General features: G+C 38.7%; 1 protein-coding gene across 1 annotated transcript in view; it reads left to right on the top strand.

Annotated features, from left to right (window-relative positions):
- The window catches only part of PREX2 (phosphatidylinositol-3,4,5-trisphosphate dependent Rac exchange factor 2), a 278,353-nt gene that overhangs the window by 146,625 nt on the left and 108,028 nt on the right, over positions 1–23,700 (top strand). Inside the window, exons 20-25 of the mRNA XM_023648497.2 lie at positions 1,982–2,118; positions 4,739–4,856; positions 7,113–7,297; positions 9,370–9,531; positions 19,448–19,667; positions 20,224–20,431. Of these exons, the coding sequence (XP_023504265.1) occupies positions 1,982–2,118; positions 4,739–4,856; positions 7,113–7,297; positions 9,370–9,531; positions 19,448–19,667; positions 20,224–20,431 (1,030 nt within the window). The remainder of the gene's footprint in view (positions 1–1,981; positions 2,119–4,738; positions 4,857–7,112; positions 7,298–9,369; positions 9,532–19,447; positions 19,668–20,223; positions 20,432–23,700) is intronic.

Raw genomic sequence — 23,700 nt, 5'->3', positions numbered from 1 at the left:
TTCCTAAAATCCTGGTCTGTGTTTTTGCCTGCCCATCCTTGCTTCCTATTTTAATTTTAGCCCAGTGCTATAAACATTGCCTCCCACCTCCCACTCATGTCTCTAAAGTCTATCTTATAAGAGTTATCATGGACTTAACTGGAAAATACAATGGACATTGCTAATCCTTGTCTTTATTGAGCTATCTGTGGCATTTATTTAAACTGACTACTCCCGTTTGCTTAAAGTGCCATCTCTTGATTTCTGAGAAGGCTCTTCCCAGATTTTTCTCCTACTCCATCCTCTGCCAGCTCCCTTCGTCTATTGACATCTTAACCGTCTTAACCGTTGGTGCCCTCTTCTCTTCTCTGCCTTCTTGCTCTTCATAAGCAACCTTATTGATCCTCTTTGCTGGAGATTTCTAAATCTCTGTCTCCTGCCCAGATCTCTTTCCTGAATTCTGTAGCCTAGATTTAATTGTTTATTAAACATCTCCACCCAAATGCCTCTTTGGCACCTTAAAACTCAGTATTATCCCCAGTTGAACTTTTCATCTATCCTCTGAAGCTGCTTTACCTTCTGTATTCTCTCTTTTTAAATGACTCCACCTACTCAGCCACTCAGTCCAAAGGCACGTATTCCAGCTTCTTCATAAACTCTGTCATCAAACATCAAACCTTTGATCTCATTCTCCCCTTTATAACTAATGCTACCGTGGTTCCAGCGTGGAAAAGTCCACTAGATACTTGCTGTGATTTTGATTTTTGACTTAAACTCCAACGATCCTTCCTCTGTTTGGGGGAATCATGTCTCTGTTTAAGTCACTGCTTTCTCTGGTTAAAATTCTTAAATGTTTTTCTTCTTTCATACACAGTAAGGTTCAGACTCTTATGACTTCACACAAAGCACACGAGGACTTCACGACCTGGCCCTGCTCCACTCTCCAGAGTCTCTTTCATCCTCTCATTTTAATCTCACGCCAACTGCCTGCATGTTTCTAAACGTCCAGGTTATGTCTTAACTCAGTGCCTTTTGTCAGGCTGCTCTTTCTGCTGAGAATGTCCTTCCCCTCCCAAGACTCAGTTCAATCCAGAAAAACCAGTTCACATTTCTGGGAGTGAATTTTAGTGAGAAGAAAATATATATTGTCTTCTTGAATATAAATTATGTTCTTCAAGATGTTTAATAGTTCCTTCATGGGAAAATTGCTTACAGAGGAAGTTTCTTCTGACATACTTAGGATAACTTTTATAATCATCTGTATTAGTTATAGTCATTGTATTTATTACTGATGCTTTGAAAGTGTTGATTTGCTCAGAATATCAAATAATAATGATTAGAAGATTCTGAAAATCTTAACTCACTGGTTTGGGTATGCCACTTTCATATTAAAATCTTTACCTATGCAAATAAATGATGGACAGTTGACGTTATTTGGTTAATTTTATTCTCCACAAATTCTCTGGTTCATGACCTTTTGTACATATTCCAAACTCTTATTTGTCTTAGCAAATCCAGTCCACTCATAGCTGCTAATTGACTTGATTTTCTTCCTTAGGAATTTCTTTTAATTGTTCGTGTTTTAAAAAATGAAAATGAATATTACTTTAATATTTAAGAATTTAGTAGACTAAAGAGAGATAAATAAGGCATATGTTTCTGGCTTTCTCATTTTGCCATTATGTATGCATTTTTAGAAAATTAGATTGACTAGACATTTAAGAGGGATAATAACTGATTAGCATAATAAAGGTCACTTTATAATATCCCTTCAAATGAATTCTTAGGGAGGTGGGAAAATATTCTCCTAGTCACAGTTTGAATGGCCAGTTAAAAAACAGAAACATTTTCAGAGGACATTGCTATCAGAACCAAATTTATCAAGAACGTACTAACTGGATCTTTATTATGTTTTAAAATTGCTTTCCTTATTGTAGACGTGATAAAAATGAATCTTACTCCTAAAAGTAGTTTTTGGCAATTTTCCCATTTGTATTGAAAGGAACTGTGGCCGCAGCAGCTGGCCTTCACCCTGGACAATGTATTATCAAAGTGAATGGAATCAACGTCAGCAAAGAGACGCATGCCAGTGTCATTGCGCATGTTACAGCCTGCAGGAAATACAGGAGGCCCATGAAGGTAAACTGCCCTTCAGCTTATCTGGATCTAATTGCAAACGTGCCTAGAAGGCCTAGGGGACAGACGTAGGAGACTGCCAGAGATGTCTGTGCTTTCCACTTCTGGGTTCACATTTAAGCACAGCATTGTAAATCTCGTAATAATTGTTTTATCTGGGCAATTAGTTACAATAGATTATGGCTTGTTTTATTGTTACAGCATTATCACCTGTTTAAAAAGTACTCTCAGGTGGTCCCACCCACTGGTGTAGTGGTTGGGTTCTCGCACTCCACTTTGCTGGCCCAGGGTTCATGGATTCTGATCCAGGGCAGGGACCTGCACACCCTCGTGGGCCACACTGTGGCGGCATCCCACATACAAAATAGAGGAGGACTGGCACAGATGTTGCCCCAGGGCCACTCTTCCTTAAGCAAAAAGAGGAAGATTGGCAACAGATGTTAGCTCAGGGCCAGTCTTCCTCACTAAATAAAAAAAGTACTCTGGGGTATTTTCATTTTCATTGTGATAAGAGTTTTCAAATAGCTGTTTATCCAATCGAAATCCAAAAGTCTGCACTGTTTCCTTGACCCTTGTGATGGCTTTAGGATGTATAATGGTCATCGTGTGTCTGTGTCTGTATGTATGAATTATATATACACTGTTTATTATAAGACTTGTGTGAAAAAGAAAAACTTGTGGGCTTTATAGGCTCTGGGACTGATTTTTGGATATATTTACTTAGGTAACTGGATTTAGCTCTTAAAATAAAATACCAAAATGTGCTTGCCATTACTTAAAATTTTAAGCGCTCTCCTCTGAATCAAATTTCAAGTGCCATAGAAAAATAAAATTAGAATCGTAATTCATAAGCAAAGCTTGTTATCTCATAAGGTACAAGTGAATTTGGACTATAATAGAAAATTCTCTCAAATTAATCAACTTAAATGCAAAAGGAACTTTTGAGGCGAGGCTTCATATTTTTTCTTTCATGCACAGTGAAGTACTCTTTCTGGATGTGAGCATGTGGCTGTGTCCAAACCAGAAAGAAGACTTTCTATTTTCTCACAGGCCAGGACTGACATCCTGCAAAATACTGAACCTACAAGAAAATAGCTGATCAATTTTGCCTACTAATAAGTTCAAACTAGCTAACAAATTGCAATTCACATATAGACACATGGGTTATTCTGGTTGATAGTAGCTTAGTAAATATTTGTTGAACTGTGTTAATGAATTTTTTTAAAAAGACTCTTCTAAAATTATCAAACTTTTCCCCTTCTATCAGAATTTTAATAAGTAGCCAAATTGATTTGAACTTCATTCCTTTTCATTTTTTTGCCTTCCCTCTTGGAGAGGTGTTGATCAGTGAAATGATTAAGAAAAGCAATAAATGGACAGAAAAATTCACTGAGGGCATAACATGCTCTATTGGGTATCCATTGCCACAAAATAGTCAATTCCAAAACTTAGTGTCATAAAATGACAGTGATTGATTATTTCTCAATTCTATGGGTTGACTGGATATTGGTTTCCTGTGAGACGTGGCTACATTATGCTGGGGCCCGACTGGGCACCTTCATTCCACTCCTGGTTGCTTTTCTCTCCATGTGGCGAGTCTTCCTCCAAAGCGCTTTCATATGGCCTTCCGTTCCAGTCTCTAGCAGGACTTTCCTTTCTGCATGGTGTCTGCATTTCAAGAGAGAATATTCCAAACAATCGGCTCTCTGCTTACATCATGCTTGCTAATGTGCATGTGGAAAAATAAAGTCACGTGACCAAGCCCAGGGTCACTGTGCATAGGAGCTACACAAAGATGTCGATACTGGGGGATATGGTTCATTGGAGGCCACAGCAGTTTACCAAGATGTATCTCAATGATCTAATGTAAACTAGCATTTTAATGATGGATAGCAGTATAACAATTAAACACAATTGTGAAGTTAATATAGGAGAAAAATGTATAATGCAAATTAAATAACACTTCAATCGTGCAATTCAGGTTATCCTCTCATCTAGGAAAAGTATAAACTTTAAAGTAATGCAGCCCTGGAAGTGTACACCTTGTGGCCATTTTCTCTCTCCTATTTATCTAAATAAGACTGGAACTGCTATTTCAAATAAAATATAGGATGTTTTATGACATGGAAGGATTAAAAGATAGTTATATCACTTGGAATCCAAAGAGATGAAAGATATTCTTCCAATTTTCTTATTGGTTTGATTCAAAAAAGATTGAATGTATTAAGATATTTGTAACTATTAGGAGAGCATCTAAATGGTTTGTATAATTACAGATGATTGATTCTTCAGAAAATTGTCCATCTAACATCTACTTAAAAATGTAATTCATAATTTCTTTTAAGATATACATGAAACATTTAAGTAAGACTTTTGGGAAATACATCTTATTTAAAAATATATCTTAAAAACAAAATTTCAAGCTTAAAAAGTTTGTATAATTTCCATTGACTTTCTATTAGTTTCTGATGTTGATTTTCTTTTTCATTCAAATTTTATTATTTTTAAATGAACTAGAAGGATAAGTAAGATGGTCAGCTCTTCTTCTGAAGCAGGTGTATGAAATGGATATGCACTTTAGGAAGACTAATTTCTCCGTGGTCTCTTCCCCCCTCGTTTCCAGCAAGATTCCATACAGTGGGTTTACAATAGTGTTGAGAGCGCGCAGGAAGACCTTCAGAAGTCTACCTCCAAGCCCCCTGGAGAGGAAGCAGGGGATGCTTTTGACTGCAAAGTAGAAGGTAGGTTCCTTCTTTTTCTCCTCATTTGCTCCTAGTATTCTTTTCCACTAAGCCTGTGCCTAGTCCCAATCATTAAAATCTTATGTGTTCAAGCCACCGTCTTGTCATTATTACCAAGTAGATGTCATGTCAAGTGCATGAGTAATAATAGCTAGTAGCTAACATGTAATAGCTACTACGCTTTATGAGGCACTTTATTAAGTGTTTCACATGGATTATCTCATAAAGTCATCAAGAAAGAAAATCTCATAAAGGTGTGATTATCATCATCCTCATTTCATGGGAGGAGAAACTGAGGCCTATGTGGGTTAAGAAAGTGGCCCAAGCTGGTAAGTGGTAGACTGAGGATTCAAATCCCAGTTAAAATGTGTTTTCTGGTTTGGGGTTTAAATGTGTGGACCTTCTTACTCCAATGTGGTTCACAGGCCAGCAGCAGCATCACCTGGAACAAGACTGAGATGCAGAATCTCAGCCCGACCCCAGATCTACTGAATCAGAGTCTCCATCTTAACAAGATATCACTTGTGTATACATTAAAATTCGAGAAGCCTGGTCTAGAGGGCCCATAGTTCCTTTGAAAATAGTTTCCTGATTCTAGTAACTTTTACTGTGTTCTAACATTGACAGTAATGAAAGAGACAAACTAATAATGTGAAAATTAGAGAGAGATCTTTTTTTTGCTGAGGAAGATTTGCCCTGAGCTAACATCTGTTGCCAGTCTTCCTCTTTTTTTGGCTTGAGGAAGATTCTCCCTGAGCTAACATCTGTGCCAATCTTCCTCCATCTTATATGTGGGTCCCCACCACAGCATGGCCGCCAGCGAGTGGTGTAAGTCCATGCCCAGGAACAGAACCCGGGCTGCCGTGTCAGAGTGCGCTGAACTTCACCACTAGGCCACAGGGCCAGCCTTGAGAGAGCTCTTTTGATAAGGACTCAGACCATTTCTGTTTTCTCAGTGAAGCAAACCAGCAGATTGCTGTATTCAGTGGCTTCTTTGCCGAGGGTGAAAGGACTGAGGCAGTTACATTTATGTTTGCATTTCACAAATGCCTTGAATTATTGTTTCCAAACTTTTTCACAGAAGTCCTTGAATCTTCTCTTACATTTTCCTGGTATCTTTCCATTCATGTTATTGGTGGATGTCTCTGGATATGTTTATTGTACTGTTTGGTTCTTCCAAACCAGCACAGCTGGAAAATTCCTTGTTCACACTGATCATATGGGGGTACTTAGGAAAAGCTGTTTTTCCTCCATTTCTGGAAGGCTGCTTGGCAGAAGCCACTAAGGTCATGGACAATATCAGAAATATTTCAGCCTCATTGGAGCAGCAAGTTGTTATGATAAATTGACTCTTTTATTTATTTAAATCAGGACAAATCTTGGGACCTTATCCTGAGGCTTTTATTCCTCATTTAGAGTTAGTTTTTGTTCATCATCACTGGTGCCATCGTGAAAGGTAGACTGGGTTGATGAGATGTTCTGGAAATTCTAGGACCTAATTTATTTTAAGGTAAACCATTATTCTCCTTTTGTATATTTTATATAGACTGTTTCTGCTAGTCTAGGACTTAATTATTTTAAGCAAACTAATCTCCTATTTTTGCTTATTTGATATTTACTGTTAGGATACTCTCAGTTTCTTACTTGAGATTTTAGGTGTTTTTTCGCCAGCTGACTGATTTCAGGCCAAAACATAGCTACAGAAAGACGTTCCAGATGGAAATGTTATTATAGTGAACAATGACAAATTTTCTCAATGAGCTGTCTCCAGAAGACGCTGTTTGGGAAAATTCAGGCACCCTCTCTGCTGAAAAAATGATTATTGCCGTCTCCTTTCTGCTTCTTCAATGTGACTTTATATATTTTTTCTGCTTCGAGAAAATATTCATCTAATGTTTGAGGCAGTTTTAGGAACACTAACTTTAAGTCATGCATGCTTTTAATGAGAAAATATAGAATTGTATGTATAATATTTATACTGGTATAAATCGGCATACGTATGGTCCATAGATCAAAATGGATGTGCAAGTGTAAGGCTAGTCATGTTAGAGCAGTGGGATTTGGATCACTCAAGCATGTGTTTTTTTTAAATGTTCTTATTTTTAAAAATGTTAAGAATAGACGCTTCATTTAGCACATCAGATTCAGCTATTTTTTTCAAGAACTCTTTAAAAATTATTCGAAGAGCCTCAAATTATTTGAAGAGGGTAACAAACCGTTCATGAATTTGCTGAGTTAAAATTGGCTTTATTCCAGAGGTAATTGACAAGTTCAACACGATGGCCATCATCGACGGGAAGAAGGAACACGTGAGCCTGACCGTGGATAACATCCACCTGGAATACGGCGTCGTGTATGAGTATGACAGCACGGCTGGGATAAAGTGCAACGTGGTGGAGAAGATGATCGAGCCCAAAGGGTTCTTCAGCCTCACTGCCAAGGTATGAGTGATTCTGGGAAAACAGGGGATTTTGTTCTAAATAAAGCAACTGAAACCCTTGTCCACCCCCACTTTGAAAAATGTAAGTAGCTGTGTATGTTTCAGCTGTCAGCTCATTCAGCTTCTTTTTCTTTCTTTCCCATGGCTCAGTATGTGAACAGTCTTCCTTTTTATTGATGTCTTTTGGAGCACACTCTTAAGCTGGATGGGACTCTTGCCCAGGAGTGTTAGTTGATTTGGCAAAGACTTCTCTGTCCTCGGATGGTTTTCATGACAGGTGGTGCTTTTTTTAATGCACATAATCCCCTGATGAGTATTTGAAGTCGTGAAATACGTTTTAAGAAATTTCAAATTCTGCAAGTCTCATGCTTATTTCATAAAATTTCACGAAGCTTAGAGATCAGTTTCTGAATAGATCCTCAGACGTTTATATAATTCTTAGTCGGGAAGGATATCATCCTTACTCGTTAGACTAAAGCAAGATGTGGAGGGAGGAAGGGAGTCTTCGTCCAAATGGATAAAACACGTGGTGAGGAAGGGGCGACCCTGTGCTGGCTTTTCACGATCCTCCCACAAGGTAAATCCATCAAACTCCTGTTGCACCGTCCACGGGTCTGAGCTTTAGTGTTTCGTCTGCTTTTATATCACCCTGTGAGGATTCAGGTGTTACAAGTAGGAAATATGACATTTATCTTCGCTGCCTTTATTTCTTCATTTTAGTCCTTGTTTCAAATATCTATAGTTGATACAGATGTAGCATTGACAGCATGAGTTTTTTAGAATTTTAGTGGGAGAAAATAATATAGAAATCCAAATGCACTATTTCAAACATAACTACTTTAGGTTTTTGTTTTATGTTCTGAAAGTTAACTTTTAAAAAATTCCATCATCCCGATAACTTTGTACCACTACACGTATCTATTGATACAGAATCTATATTTTCAAAATGCAACCCCTTCCCAACTGCATTATACTATTAAGGGGATCCAGGGAAGGGCTTGGGACCAGGTCATTATAATTATTTTGTCTCATTTTCTAGCTCTTTTAAATTTGCAAAGTTACGTGGATTATTTTATATATGATAACTGTATAAGTTAGTACTGCAAATATTTTCATTTTACACATGAAGAAAAGAGAGTCCAAGAAATTAAGAAGTCTAACCAAGATCACACTGCTGGTGATAAAATGAGCTCTAATTTCTAGACTAGTGATTAAGCAAAAAACACTCCATATTCAGAAAGACGGGGAAGTGAGGTGGTGAGGGAGCTCAAATGAATGTGGCATTTATACCTGTATCTCACACAATATTATGAAAATGTTAGGTAAAGGTGTAGTCAAGCCTTATGATCTTTGAAACAAATGCTACATAAAATATGAATATGACGCGTTAATAATTCTCACTTCACTGGAAATTCTCTGTGATCCCTGGCGTGTACACACACACACACACACACACACACACACACACATACACACACACACAGATGCTGCCTTACTATTGATTCAAATAGCCAAGAGGATTTACTAATTGAATCCATCATATGATGCTTTTATCAGATAAAGCTCAGACACTGCAGATAACTTTGATTTTTACTTTAGCAAGAGAACTTGTCCTTTATTCATTCCAAAAGCAAACGTTTGTTAAATGTACTCTCTCTACTGGGCTCACAGTAGCAAGTAAGGATGCTATTCAATTGGTTTTTTTTTTTCAGTTTTTGTTATTCTACTACCAAGTTGAGAAAACAAATGTTCTGAGTAACTCTGACTAAAATACGTGCAGTGTGTTCCCACATCAGTGTCCTGATGTAGCCAGCCAGGAGTCTTCACAGTCCACTCACCTGCCCCAGGCAGTGTTTAAAGCCAGCAGAAGGCAGAACGTGAGATGCCAAATGCACAGGCCCATCACTTCACTGCCAGCCTTTGAGTGAATGTGGAGATCCCAGGCAGCCAAGAGAAGCACCCTGGGGAAAGTCACCCTATGTTTTGGAATTGTGAAAATTATATTTGGCTAGTTTGGAAGGTTTTATTTTCTTGTTCTCTTTTGTGTGTATGTGTGTGTGTGTATCTCTACAGATTCTTGAAGCCCTGGCTAAAAGTGATGATCATTTTGTACAAAACTGCGCCAGCCTTAACTCTTTAAATGAGGTGATTCCTACTGACCTTCAGAGTAAATTCAGTGCCATTTGCAGTGAAAAAATTGAGCATGTATGTCAGAGAATATCCAGTTATAAAAAGGTAAAAGTCTTATGTATATATTTTTCATGTAATTCTTATTTAAAGGTCAAATTTAATCCAATTCTTGATGTTTTCATTACTTATTTATGTACCAGTTTATTGAAATAATGATGACATTTACATAACGTACTAGGGTTTTTTTTTGCTGAGGAAGATTAGCCCTGAGAGAACATCTGTTGCCAATCTTCCTCTTATTTTGCTTGAAGAAGATTAGCCCTGAGCTAACATCTGTGCCACTTTTCCTCTATTTTATATGTGTGTTGCCACCACAGCATGGCTGACAATTGGTGTAGGTCTGCACCCGGGATCCGAACCCACAAACCCAGGTTGCTGAAGTATAGGGCACTGAACTTAACCACTAGGCCATAGGGCCAGCCACTGTGTTAGAGTTTTTTAAATGCCTTTACATCCATTACCTCATTTGATCTTTGCAAACCTGTAAGCTAAGTCCTGATTGCACATTTTCCAAATATAATACTGAGACCTAAAGAATTAAATGACTTATTAGCAGGAGATAGAGTTGAGATTTCAATCAAGGCCTCCTAAATTCTGAAGTCAAATTTTAAATTACACTGTGGTTGTTCTTTCCCTTTTCGCTCAAGGGAGCCCTGAGTTAGTAGGGCTGATTGTACGGGGAACATAGGCTGTTTTAAATTGATTGATTGGTTCATTCATTTGACATATTTACTGATCCCCTTTGATGTGCCAAGCACTGTTCTTGGTACCAGGAATGTGGCAGCGCAGGAGAGATTTTCCTCTCATGGTGCTTACATTTGAGTGGGGGAAACAGCAAAGGAGTGAATACATTTCTACAAAAGGGGAAACTCAAATGTTGAAAAGAGTTATGAGGAAATTCAAGTAGGGAGATACGGTGGGAAGTGCTGGGGTGCTCACTGGAGACTGGGGGTCTAGAGAAAGCCTTTTGAGAAAGCTTGTATCTGAATGATAAGTAGAACTCTTCATTTAAATGGAGGGGCAAGCATCCAGGTAAAAGGGGCAGCTGGCACAGAGGCCCCAAAGCAAAAAGCAGGCCAGGGTGGCAGGGGAAGAGTGGCCAGGCATGAGGTCAGAGGCTGAGGCAGGGACCAGTGTGAAGAGGTGGGAGCCTTGTACTTTGGAAGTTTGCGAGGAGTTCAGATTTTCTTCTCACATCAAAGAGAAGCCATTGGAAGCTTTTAAACTGGGGGTTGACTTCGTCTGATTTAGGTTTGTAAAAGATCCTGCTGGCTCCCCTGTAGGAATGGATTGTAAGGGCGAGGATGGAGGCATGGAAACACATAGGAAGTGATTGCAGTGCTCCAGGTGAGTGATGGTGAGGCTCGGATTCTGGTGCAGATGGGGAGACAGAGAAAATTAGATGGATTTGAGGGTATATTTTAGTGGTAGAATTAACAGAAATTGATCTTCAAAACATATCCGATAGTAGATTTTAATTTTTTTCTACTTATATCAATAAGAGAGTAGCTGATTAAATTATTTCCCTCCAAACGAGGCTGGGTGCTCAAAATTTGGTACAGCCATACTACGAAATATTATCTATCTCCATTTTTATGAATGTGAGCTAACTGTATGTGTTTTATGTTCCTGATATAGTAAGTAAAAGATAAGCCCATATATGGCCTGACACATCCGTGGAAGAATAGGGAAATGTGTGAATGAATACCTAAAGGACTTCAACATTGGTTACCTCCGGTAGAGTGGGAGTAGGGTGAGAGGAATCGCTGTGTTTTTCTTTAAGCACTTCCTATAATGTTCGGCTTGTTAAGTTGAATATCTCTTGCTTTTGTAATGTTTTGTAAGTCCATTCACATGAAGAGAAATGCTGTCCAAGATGACTGCTGAGCTGTCACATCTGTTAACCCTCTTTCCGTGATTGTTGAGCTCAGCTCACCTGAGTTTGAGGACGATGCCCTGTTGAAGCTGAACAACAGAAGATTCTCCTTTTACTTCTCCTTTCTCTATAAGATGTGACAGTGCTTTGAAGTAAAATTTAAAAGCTCTAAACAAATGCAAATTCGTATTCCCCTTTTGAACATGTGTTGAAAAGAGAGTCATTCTACTTCCGGGATGGGTATGTATAAAGTATGATAGGGGTTCAGACCGATTCGGGTTGTCAAGCTTGTCACTGTGTGTGTGCATCATTTCTCTTTCTTTTTTTGATTTTCTTCTGACTTTCTTCTCTCCATTCATTCTAACAACAGAAGCAGTAGAAGTAGCTTAAAGAAATATATATGGAAAAATGTATACTTTATCAATAAAAGCAAAACATTAGGATGAAGGTATATTAGATAGGGTATTGATTTGGCTGCTTGAAGAAGGACCAAAACAATACAGGCTTACACAAGGTAGAAAGTTTATTTCTCACTCGCTTGAAAGGGCAACCTGATGGGAGTCCACTAGGGTGGGGCTTGACGATCTTATAGGGGTCCTTCTAGATTTTCACTCTGTCCCCAAGGATATTGCCCTCTTCTGCAAGGTCAAATTTGGCCCTCCACCACCATGTCTAAGTTATAGCCCCTCAGACGGGGAAAGCGGAAGTAGAGAGTAAAGAGCTTCCTTTTGAGGCCATGACCCAGAAGTTGTACACATCACACCTGTTCACATCCCATTAATCATTTAGTGAGAGGGAGGCTGGGAAATGTAGTCAAACTGGGAATCCAGGTACCCAACTAAAACTCAGGGAATTTTATTACTAAATGGAGGAAGGAGACAATGAATATTGGAAAAAAACTAGCAGGTAAATTTATAGGTAAAGTTCTATTAGAATAGATGGTATAGACCACTAGGGAAAAAGGGTCATAGGTAAGCAGATCCTAAGACTCTATTTAGTTGCTAAAGTGGAATATTGTGTTTGGCCTTCAGCTTCCCAATGACCAGGATGAAAAAGGAAACACATAAATATTACATATTTATCAGCATCCTTGTGATATGTACATGTTTCTGAAGAGAAGCAGAGCTTTTCTTGGACTGAGTTCTAAAAGATATCTGTCATGCTGGATTTCCAAGAGGTGACACCAGGAAATGTCAGGGTAGTGCCTGTAAACATATCCCTGAAAAAGGAGCAGCCATTTGTTTTATGTGGCAGATTTTTTTTTTTTTTTTTTTGGTGGCAGATATTTTTAATGCACTCTTTAGTGAAAGCCAATAGCATAGGTCAGAACCTCAATTTCATGAGAGTAAATCTGTTGCAGGATGGGGCAAGAAGATTAGGGAAATATTTAAAATGCATACCTTTTATGTAGGCAATACGGGCTTCAGTCGGTTACTTGAGGGTGCCTGCCCTCCCACACTTACAGTCTGCTTGGGTCAAAAGGTCAAAATACATGAAGTAAGTAATAATAGTACTGACTGTTTAACCTCCTAGGAGATGCCACCATGAATGGTTGAACTGCTGGCACTCCACACCCTCCTCTATGTGATGGTGCTCCCTGGAGTTATGTAGCACACAACAGTTTATAGCAGTCTGCTACAGGTATCCAGCGTTGCATGAGATATTTTGTGTATGTTGTGTAATCTTACCAACGCAGTAATTATAAGACACGTTATGCATTTCATTGATGAAGTGACTAGAGCTCAGTCTGGTCTAGTAACTTGCCTAAAGGCACACAGCTGGGAACAGCAGTGGAATTTGAACATTACTTCCTTTTCTTCTAAAGCTAGTTGTTGTTTGTTTATCTGGCTTTGGCACCATGCTACACAGCTTATGTGCTAAGCAGTCTAGTTCTGACTACCAGGGCAGTAACATTTCGGTAAAGGAGGAATCATTTGGGGTTGAATAGTCAGCAAATGCTGGCTGCCATAAGTTGGGAAGATTTGTCAGAGTGAAGGGGAGCAGAGATGGCACTCAAGTAAGAGAAATGTCATAAGTGAAGGCAGAGATGTAGAAATGAGACTGACCTTATTGATGAAGAATTGGCATACTGCCTGGACTAGAAAGGAGGATTGAGTTGGATGCAATTAAAACAGAAAACTGACAAAATCTGATTCTCCCAATGATATTTTGGAGTGGCTTAATCAGATTTGTTTATAAAGAGTGCAAGTTGGTGGTGACTTGGACTCAGGTAGAAGCATTGGGGATGAGGAGAAAAGGATCAATTCAAGCTGTGTGTAGGAGGTAAAATATATACAGTTTCGTGATGAATTGGTTATCGCAGATGAAGAAGGTGTTGCTTCTTGGTTTCTGACAAAAATATGGTTTTCAATAAACTGAGGAGTGTATGTTGTGGGAGATTAGAAATATAAGGTACAGGGTTTCCCCCTAAATGTTGGGGATTCTCAAAAACATCCTCCTGGCGAGTGAGAAGTGTCTTTCATTTCCTCAGGAGTGACAGGGAGCCTGGGAAGCTCTTAAAGCAGAGACAGACAGGCTAATGGGCAGTGATTTTAGGTGATGAAAAGAATGTCACTGAGTTATGGAAAGCTCTTATATGTACATTATTGTTTGAGCCTTGAAACAGCCATGCTGCTCACTCTTATCCTGCTTCTTTCTCCGGGAGATTAAGAATTTGCTTGAGGTCACAGAGCTAGTGAGTAGTAATCTAGGTATCTGTCCTATGGGATGCTGTCTCCCTTATTTTTATTTTTAATCTAGAAATAAAGAGAAATTTATAGTCAACCAGGACATAAGTGTTTTAAAAGCTATCCTTTTCATCATCCCTTCTTGACCATAAACATTATGAATAATTGGCTATCTTTCTCACTAGACAGAAAAACAAGATTAGCAAGAAAATATTTAAAAAATCTTTTGTCTTTGAACACAATTTAGATACCTAAGATATAGCCTTAATAGGTCAGGTAAGGTCGGCTCGATTTTGTGTATCAAATGCGTGTCAACAGAAGCTATAGCATTTATGAACATATATTTCTAATTTCCACATATTTACTTTTAAACTGTCATTAGAAACTTATATTTCTTCTGGATGAAGTCTTCAAACACCCCTCTTCCTGTAAAATAAAATGTATCCGTAGAAACTAAAATCTTGAAGAGACTGGCTTTCCTTTATTTTGACTCCAGAAGTTTTAGATCTTAAAAATAGAAAGCAGTTAATTTCTACAGTTTGTATAGCCAGGCTACTGCAGTCACAATTGATTTCCTGGCCAGTTGTACTGGCCACAGATGTTTTTCAGCTTATGTGTGAGAGAAGGTCAGGCCTTACTGAGCCCTGAATGAATCCCAAACAGAAGTTTAATCTCTGTGGAGCAGGATGTGTGGGCGATCCAGATGTAAAACTATGCTCTGTTTGGAGGAATGGTCTCCCCCTAAATTATCCTTAGAATCCTTTTTAATTCTAGATTCATCCTTTTGTTTTAGGATAATTCCATATTTGGGCTTATTTTGTGTTGCAGGAAGACTGCCTCACTATAAATATTTAATTTACTTTCGAGAGAGAGTTTCTGTTTTCACAAAAATATTACATGTAGGAATCAAAGTCTTATGTTGAATATTCCAAGTACCTTTAATTATTAATGCCACATAATCCTAAAACTGGTATTTGGGTTGGGGAAAATTGTGGGTAAAATTTCTCCCTTGTCTCCTTCCGCGGATACAAAATTTTTATAACTCCATGCCAGTGGGGTTTTACACTTAATTGAAGTGGGAGATTATCTTCAAAATAATAGCTTACCTTTGTATTATTTTTTATTTTTAGTCAAGTGACTGTAATTGGATTTAAATGTGTTGTCATGGTCAATGATTCATGAATTAACGACCAATGCATTAAAAACCTGAAGTTCTCATTTCTAAGAATTACTTATTCCTGTCAATATACAAATATTCCTTAATATAATCTATATTAAAAAATAAATATTTCCCTTGACCCCCATACTCCTCTCTACAGACTGTTCCATTTCTTTGGTCTTTGTCCTGAAAACAACTACCTATACCCACTGTCTATACCCGCTGTCTGTACCTGCTGTCTCACTCACTTTTCATTCTCAACACACTCAAGTTGGGCTCCGGTCCCTTCTGTGGAACTGAAATGGCTCTTTTGAAGGTCAACAGTGACTTGTATTTTGCCAAAGCTCATTCACTGACATCACTACATTCCTTGTTTCAGTAGCGTCTGATGCAGTTGACCTTGTACCTCTTTTTAGCAGTTTTTTGTGACACTACCTATACCTGGTTTTGTCCTTTCTTGGTGGCTCATTCACAGTATCTTGTGCTGGTTCCTCCTTCATTCTCCAGCCTCTTCATGTGGCGAAGTCTCAGAGCTCAGAACTTGGTCCCCTTTTCTCTCTCCACTTTCAGTCCCCTGGTGATCTAATTCAGTCTCCTGGCCCATTTGGCGTCTCCATTTGGGTCTAATAGATATCTCAGACTGCACTTACCCAAAATAAATTCATGATCCCACCCCTCCACAGTTTGTCATGTCTGCTGTTTTCTCTATCTCAGAATTAGACCCCTGCTCCCCATTGTTCAGTCTAAAAACTTTAAATGTGCTCTTCACTTTCCTTTTTCTTGTGCCATTTGCTTGGCTCTACATTGAAAATATACAGCCTTTTCTCACTGCTTCTATGACTGACAGCCGAGGGTGAGCCGCTGTCATCGCTCCTGTAGGTGCCCTTCCTGCTTCCACCCTTGCCCACCTACAGTCTGTTCTGAGTATCTGTGAATCTCAGTCACGGTAAAAGCTAAATCCTGCCAGCGACCTCCAAGGTCCGACATGATCTGTGCCCTCCATCTGCCCATTCTCTCTCCAATCCTGTCTCCTTTTCCCTCCCGCTCATGCTCTACTCCGGCCACACTGGTCTTCTTGATGTTCATTGAACACACCATCCTTGGGGCTTTCGCATTGGATACTTCCTCTGCCAGGGAAGGCTTCTCTTCCGGATATCCACTTTCCCAGCTCTCCCTTCCTTTGAGATTTTGCTCGAGATTTATGTTTATTGTTTGCCTCTCTCTGATTAGAGTGTAACCTCCCAGAAGGCAGGAATCTTTGCTTCCTTCACTGATATTTCTCAACATATCTAGAATAGTGCCTGGTCTAGAGAGCCATCGATACTTAATTGTTGGATGAATGAATGAAGGTGTTTCTAAGTCTGGGCTATGCTCTCCACAATAGGTCTAAAGCACTGTCCGTCCCAACTCACTTCCCCCAAAACCCTGTACATTTCTTTATCGTAAAATTGCAAGTTTTATTTATAGAAAAGAGCTTTTTTGTCTTTCCTTGTGAGCTTCTCCAAAGAAGATTAATGAGCTCAATGTTCCATTTGATGTTGCTAAAAATGATGCCAGGTTCATGTTTATAGGGCCATTTACTCCTGTACAGACCAATTAGAGTGTGTTCTCATGTCCATACCACAGTCAATACAAGAACTGTGCCTTCCTCGTTTTAGGTTTGCGTTACAGAATTGTCTCCGAATTAAATTTCAGGGCATGCTGTCTGGGAGCACATTTTCGATCTTCAAAATTTATCTAGCACATTTGCAGGACCTGTGACTGTAGGTTCCTCCCGCCCCCTCCCCCTCTCCTAGGACACCTAGGATGGAAGACAGCATTGCTTTCATAAGGCTCTTTCTTCTCCAAGAGAGGCTCTTAGCAAAGAAGCTTCCTCTCTCATACTTACTATTTTGAGAGAGTTAGGCACATTCAGACGTGTGGTTGTACACCCCTTCTGGGTGTATGGAGAGAGGAAACACACTGTGTTCACGTTTGTATTGAGATACCTGTTGGAAAGCTGTAGGAAACTGGTCCCCCTAGAAAGGACATCTTCCTTACTCTGCCTGATCACTTGAGGAACACTTCATTACATCACTCTGTTCACCTCCTTCTTAGCACTTACCAAAATTTCTAATTATCTGGCTCTCATGCTTATTATATAAGTATTAAGTATACACGTATGGTTGTGCATATACATATACACACATATTAAATATAATTGTACTAGTGTATTTGTCATATGTAACAATTATATTGTTTTTACTTGTGTCCCTTACTAGATCATGAGCTCCATGAGGGTGGGGCTGTATCTCCAGCATTTAGCACAGAGTCTGGAATACATGCTTCTCTTCATATTTTTGAATGGATGGATAACTGGTTAAAATGAAAGAAGGCAAGAGAAGCATAACTGCCTGTTATGGAGGGTGCTGTGATGTAATAAAATCGACTTCTGTGCCTTCATGTGTGCCGTGTGAGCCTTGTCTGAGATTTTTATCTTACAGCTACAGTGGAAAAGAACTTCTGGCCTAAAGTGTGCATCTGCCCTTAAATTCTAGGTCTTTCGCAGATAAGTCTCCAGGTCACAGTTTCTTTATTAGTAAAGTGAGAGGCGTAGAATAAGAATTCTCTACATTCCTCCCTCCTCTCTTAGGGGTTAGGATACTTTATCATCAAATTTGTCGGCAATTTTGTTAATAGTTTCCTGCATTTCACTCCAGTTCCATTTAGATTCGAACTGTATGCTAACACTTTCCTGAGCTACATAGCTTCTGACATGTGATTTGAAAACAGTTAAATAAACATATAAGATAGTTCATATTCTAATGGTGAGCTTATATTTATAAGATGTGGTTTTTGATATCTCATCTTTATTCTTGAATTTAACCTAGAAAAGTGAGTAACCAGTCTTAATTTTTATTCTTTTCAGTGCTCAAATTACTACTCTACTAGTAGAATAAATAGATAGGAGCTGGTTATAGTTTTCAAGCAAGCAGAGAGTATAGAGGTTATTTAATTCCTATCCCTTATTTTACTAAGAATGATAAAAGGCAGTGACTTGCCCAGCATCACATGAGTTAGTGGGACGGGAGAACTAGAACACAGATAGCCCATGGCTCTCAGTCCTTTCCTTTTGAAACCAAAATCCAGTTTGACTATGAGATGCCTGTTTATGGTGCCCAAGACAGACGTGAGCATTACCCTCATGGTGTTACCATCTGCTAAGGGAGGTAGAGATAAGAAGATTCTTCATAATTATAAGGGAGGTTACGGTGTGCTGTAACCTAGCACACCAGGGGAATTGAACACAGACTAGGGCTGAAGGAAGGCCTCTTGGTGATGTCATAGAACTTGAAAATGTATAGGAGTAAGTCAGGCAGTGAGGGAGGAAGAACATTCTAGGCACACTGAACAGCCTGGAGTGTGTAGATGGTGTGTGAGAGGAACTGAGTGAAGGCCAAAAGGAGCCCAGGGAGCAAGGGGAAGAGAGCTTGAGATGAATAAGCCAGGTGCGGGTCAGACTTTGGGTGGCAACATAGACCATGGCAAGGATAGATGGATTTGGATTGCAAGGTCTTGAGTGGTGGAGTGGCTATCCTTGGATGTCTTACAAATCCCTCGACTTTCAGTTTATTCTCAATGGCATAAAAGTAGAGTCCACATCAGTCTTCAGACTGATCCTGACCCAAGTACTCAGCAGTTTTTAGCGGGAAGTATGGAGGGTACTGTTGGTTCCGCCTGTCGTCCTGCAGTTCCAGGTCAACACTACCATGCCTTGCTGTCTAATCTGTTCACAGACTCAGGTTTAGATTGACTTTCTGACAGTGTTTGGAATAATCCCATCTTCTTCTACCCTTGACCTGATAGCTACCCCATTCTGCCACTTTGCCTCCCTTTAAATATTGTGTTCCTATCTTGGTGTCCAGGACGCCGATTTGATTTCTCTAGCAGACTCTCAGCTGCTAGGAGCCTGTGGATTTGAGTCCTAGTAAGTGGTATTGGTCACTTAAATTCATTTCTTTGGGCACTTAACTTGCAATCGGAGTTTCAAGGGAGTCATATGCAATTGCTGCCTGTATTGCTTTGCTTTATTAAGAACGTGTAGGTGGTAAAATAATGACAATTTCTAACAACTTATAATTTATTTCACTGGTTTCCGTTGACATTTAATTTTCTTTTGATTTTGCTGTGGATGACAGAAGTGAAATGTTTGAGTTATCACTGTGTTCAACTTCTTTTTATTTCTTCTTTAATTTACAGTTTTCTCGTGTACTAAGGAATAGAGCCTGGCCCACCTTTAAACAGGCCAAATCTAAAATCTCCCCACTGCACAGCAGTGATTTCTGCCCTACCAACTGCCACGTCAATGTGATGGAAGTGTCGTATCCCAAAACGTCGACCTCCCTGGGGAGTGCGTTTGGTGTTCAGTTGGACAGTAGGAAGCATAATTCTCATGATAAAGAAAATAAATCTGAGCAAGGTATGTTAGCTTTTGAAACTTTATCAAATTATGAAAAGTAATTTTAGGCAATTGTAACTATTCCTGCATCCCTGAAATTGGATAGATTCCTGCTGTGTAAGCAAGTCTTAACTCTTATAAGAAAGGGTTCTTCACTCTAATCTTTGGATAATTATGTATAAGTGTTTGTAGAATGAAAATGGAGTAATGCGTTTTTATTATTTTTCCTCTAAGAAGAATGATTATTCTTACCTTCATTACATGTGTGATAGGTACAGCTCATCTTGCTGTGAAAACTGCTAATCTGAAATGGCCCTGTAACTATGAGAAAAATACAGGAGGAGCAGCTGCAAGGGATGCATAATGCTGTTCCACACCATCACGGTGGGACATGGGATCGAACTGTGTTCCTAGTTTTTAATCACAACTCCTCATAAGCTTTAATTTCTGAATTAAATTCAACATTGGATTGGCATTTTATTTTATGGCAGTTTGGACATCTAAAGTGAATTGTGCTGGATTGTTACTGTAAGTGAAAGGTCATAAATGTGACTATGGAATGATTTCAACTCCTCAGGGAAACTCAGCCCTATGGTGTACATTCAGCACACAATCACGACCATGGCGGCCCCTTCCGGTCTGTCCCTGGGACAACAGGATGGGCATGGTCTCCGGTATTTGTTAAAAGAAGAAGACTTAGAAACCCAAGATATCTATCAGAAACTGCTGGGCAAACTTCAGACTGCGCTGAAAGAGGTGGAGATGTGTGTTTGTCAAATAGATGAGTAAGTATTTTATTTCCTGTACTTTGTGCCTAATAAAATCACTGTAGAAAATGTGACTTTTGAATATCCATCATTCTCTCTTTAGGTTGTAGGATTTTTTTGCTGGCCATGTAGATCCTCTTTATTCCAACACTTTAAAAATGATAAAAGATGGCAGATATATAGATATATATTTTAAGGAAGCAGTAAATACCAGAGAAGAGAAAAACAAAAATTCTGCCTTACAGAAAACACTAAATAAGTCTTAGTGTAAAAATATTAAATTGAAAAATATGATCGAATGAGTACTAACTGTGTATAGGATTTCCTGGTACCTTTTACAGAGCAGAAATAGTATTTGGTGTATATGCACTCAATAGATTTTTATGAAAAATATAAAATATAACAGATCCTTAACATACTTGTTAAATGAGTAAATGCAAAATTATGTATCCCCAGGCCCAATGACCAATGCCTTTTTTGTCTTCTGATTGAATTAATGCTCTACTAAGCAATAACCCAAATAGCTGGGCCAGTAATTTGGAAATTTTTATTAAGAAAGGAGAAGAGGAGGAAGTTAATTAAAATTTTTCCAAAGAGGTCAACTCTGGTTCCTATTTAAGAATTTGATGGTTGGAGAGTTGCATAAACTCTGTAGGGTGATTGCCACATCATGGTGTGTGGTTCTGCTTCACATCTAGTCAAGGCAGCTCGTATAGTCAAAACAACGTGGGATTTGGGGTAGCTCCCTTACTTATGTATAGAACAGGATGAATAATAATAACAAATTACATGTTTGGGGTGAAAATTATACAGATTAATACAAAAAGCAATCAGCCTGCTGCCTAACATCATGCTTGCTCATCATTCAAGGGACTGAAATTATCGGATATATCCAAAGTTGGTAGAATCTGAAAATGGAATAAACACCATTGTCCTCTTTTTATTGTACTCTTTATGAAGTTACAAGTTTAGTTTGCTGTCAGATATGTATTGTTTAGTTCACACACAGACATCATCCCATACTTCTGTGGACAATTCAGTTTCGACATAAAGGATTTCGAATTTATTCTAAGCTTTCAGAGTAATTAGACATTATACCAATGAAATCTTAATTGAGATGATCTCCTACTTTACACATCTTTTAAGTTTAGAGATCAAAAATCGCCTACTAGAGGCATCATATTTCTAAGATTATATTTAAATAGTTGCTATTTACTATGCAATTTTTCCTGACGTTTTTATGAGTTAATTTAGAATTGAAATTCTGTTTTTCTATGTCTGATACACCAGTTTTAAAGTATTACGTATAACATTTTGTATATTATATTGTGACTATTGTTAAATAGTTTGAGGTTGCCAAGAGAAGAGGTGGCTATTTTTAAGCAATTGTATGATACTTTGCATTGTTTTAGCATGACTTGTGACACAGAAGTTAGTATTTTAGAACATTATGTTTTGCTTTATTTAATACATTGAGTTTTATTATATAATGTGTTCTATTTTAGAAACCAGTTTTTTCCCCCCCTGAAGTATTTAGGAAGCGCATAGAGGAAGACTCTTTATTACTAAGGCGATAAATAGTGGCATTGAGTTATGGATCCTACATCTCAAAGGGGTTTTGTGAGAACATCTGGGCCAATCCCATACTTTCAGTTAGGCCAAGAGTTATTATTCTGCTTCTCAGATGAGTCCTTTGTCAATGGCAGGATTATTGACGTGCCTGGCTGGACATTGCCTCGGAGACCAGGCTACTAATGTGCTGACTGCCCGGCACTGCCTGGCAATTGTCCAGACTTTGTCTTTGTTCATTTATTGACATTTTTCCTTAGGTTCAGCTAATGTAGATATATTTTTAAGAAAACAGTTAGAGCCAAGAGGCTCCCTTTACTCTGTTTAAAATGCTTTATATTGAAACCACTAGTTGCAGAAAGAGGTTAAGCTATTTTTACTAACCCAGACTACTTAAAGTGATTACCTATTTTTACTTAAGGTTTCCCCACTCTGTTATTCGAAAAGGCTTTACCCAACTGTGCATGTTTATTAGGAAAGTGACATGAAATGAGCAAATAATTTGAGAAACTTCCTTTGTCTTCTCTGTGTGCACCATATAATTTAATTCTAAATATAAATATGTTCCACATAATTCAATGCGCAACATAATCACTTTGAAACAGTGCAGTTGTCAAGTGTCTGGATTCCCTGTAGCCCCATTCAAAGATGCAGTCAAGCTTGACAAATTATTTAAAAATCTAGTTACCAAACAATTTTCTCACCATGTAGTAATTATTCTTGGTGAGACATAGATGTCTCTGCAGAGTGGAGAAGTAGATCTCAGATGCTTTGCCAAGTTTTAAGAGAAATTGCCTCACAACAGCTCCTGGCTAGCCTTTCTAGAAATTCTTCATTCCTGTGAAAGGGCCCAGTGCTGGACTTGTCTGTCACAAAGTCTGGTGACCCTGTCACTTGGGAACACTTCTCCTAGAAATGAAATTTCCTTTAACACTTAGTCATTCCACTAGATCCTCCTATTTTGCTCAGATCCAAAGATGGAAGTAAAGACAAATTTTCTGATTAGTAACATGAAATTAAGGTGACATTATGAGTTTAATCAAGACTTTGTGATTCATGTTAGTTTGGGGAAGCTAAATACTCTTGCCCTTTAATGGGCTATTTTCTGGTTAATGACACTTTGGTACCAGACATAAGTAAAGGGAAAAATAATTCATGGATAGTCCAAAACTTTTGTGGGATTTTAAAGTACAGGGCTTGTGTAGCCTCACAGGGAGGAAATGCATAAAGAGTATTGGGGGCAAGTGAAGATAGGAAATATGAGAACAGACTTCATTTTGCAGGTGCCAGATGTCCAAGGATTGAATGATGAATAGACCACATTGTTAGAACATTTAGTGAGCTGGGGGCTACAGATAGGAATAGTAGGGTTCATAGTGGAATTATCAGAGGTTTTCCCAAGCATTTTGCTGATAAATGTATAAAAGGAGGGCACGGCTTCATAAAAACTAACATGTATTGTAGGGGCTTATGTGCCAGGCACAGTTACGTTATTATGTGCGCTGACCTACTTCATTCCCACAGTTCCTATGTGATTTGGGTTATGAAACACTGCGATGTATCACCGACACCTCAAACTTAAATTTGTGTTTAAAACTGAGCTCTAGATTTCCTCATACTCAAATCTACTTCGACGCCTTCCCCATCAAGGTCTTCCCCCTTCTCGGTAAAGTATTCCCCAGTCTCCTCAGCCCATCAAGCCAAGATCATCTTTGATT

This window comes from Equus caballus, chromosome 9 (assembly GCF_041296265.1).
Source record: "Equus caballus isolate H_3958 breed thoroughbred chromosome 9, TB-T2T, whole genome shotgun sequence".
In the NCBI taxonomy this organism is placed as follows: Eukaryota; Metazoa; Chordata; class Mammalia; order Perissodactyla; family Equidae; genus Equus; species Equus caballus.
Note: the sequence above shows the minus strand (reverse complement) of the source record. Positions and strands in the feature narration are given on the sequence as shown.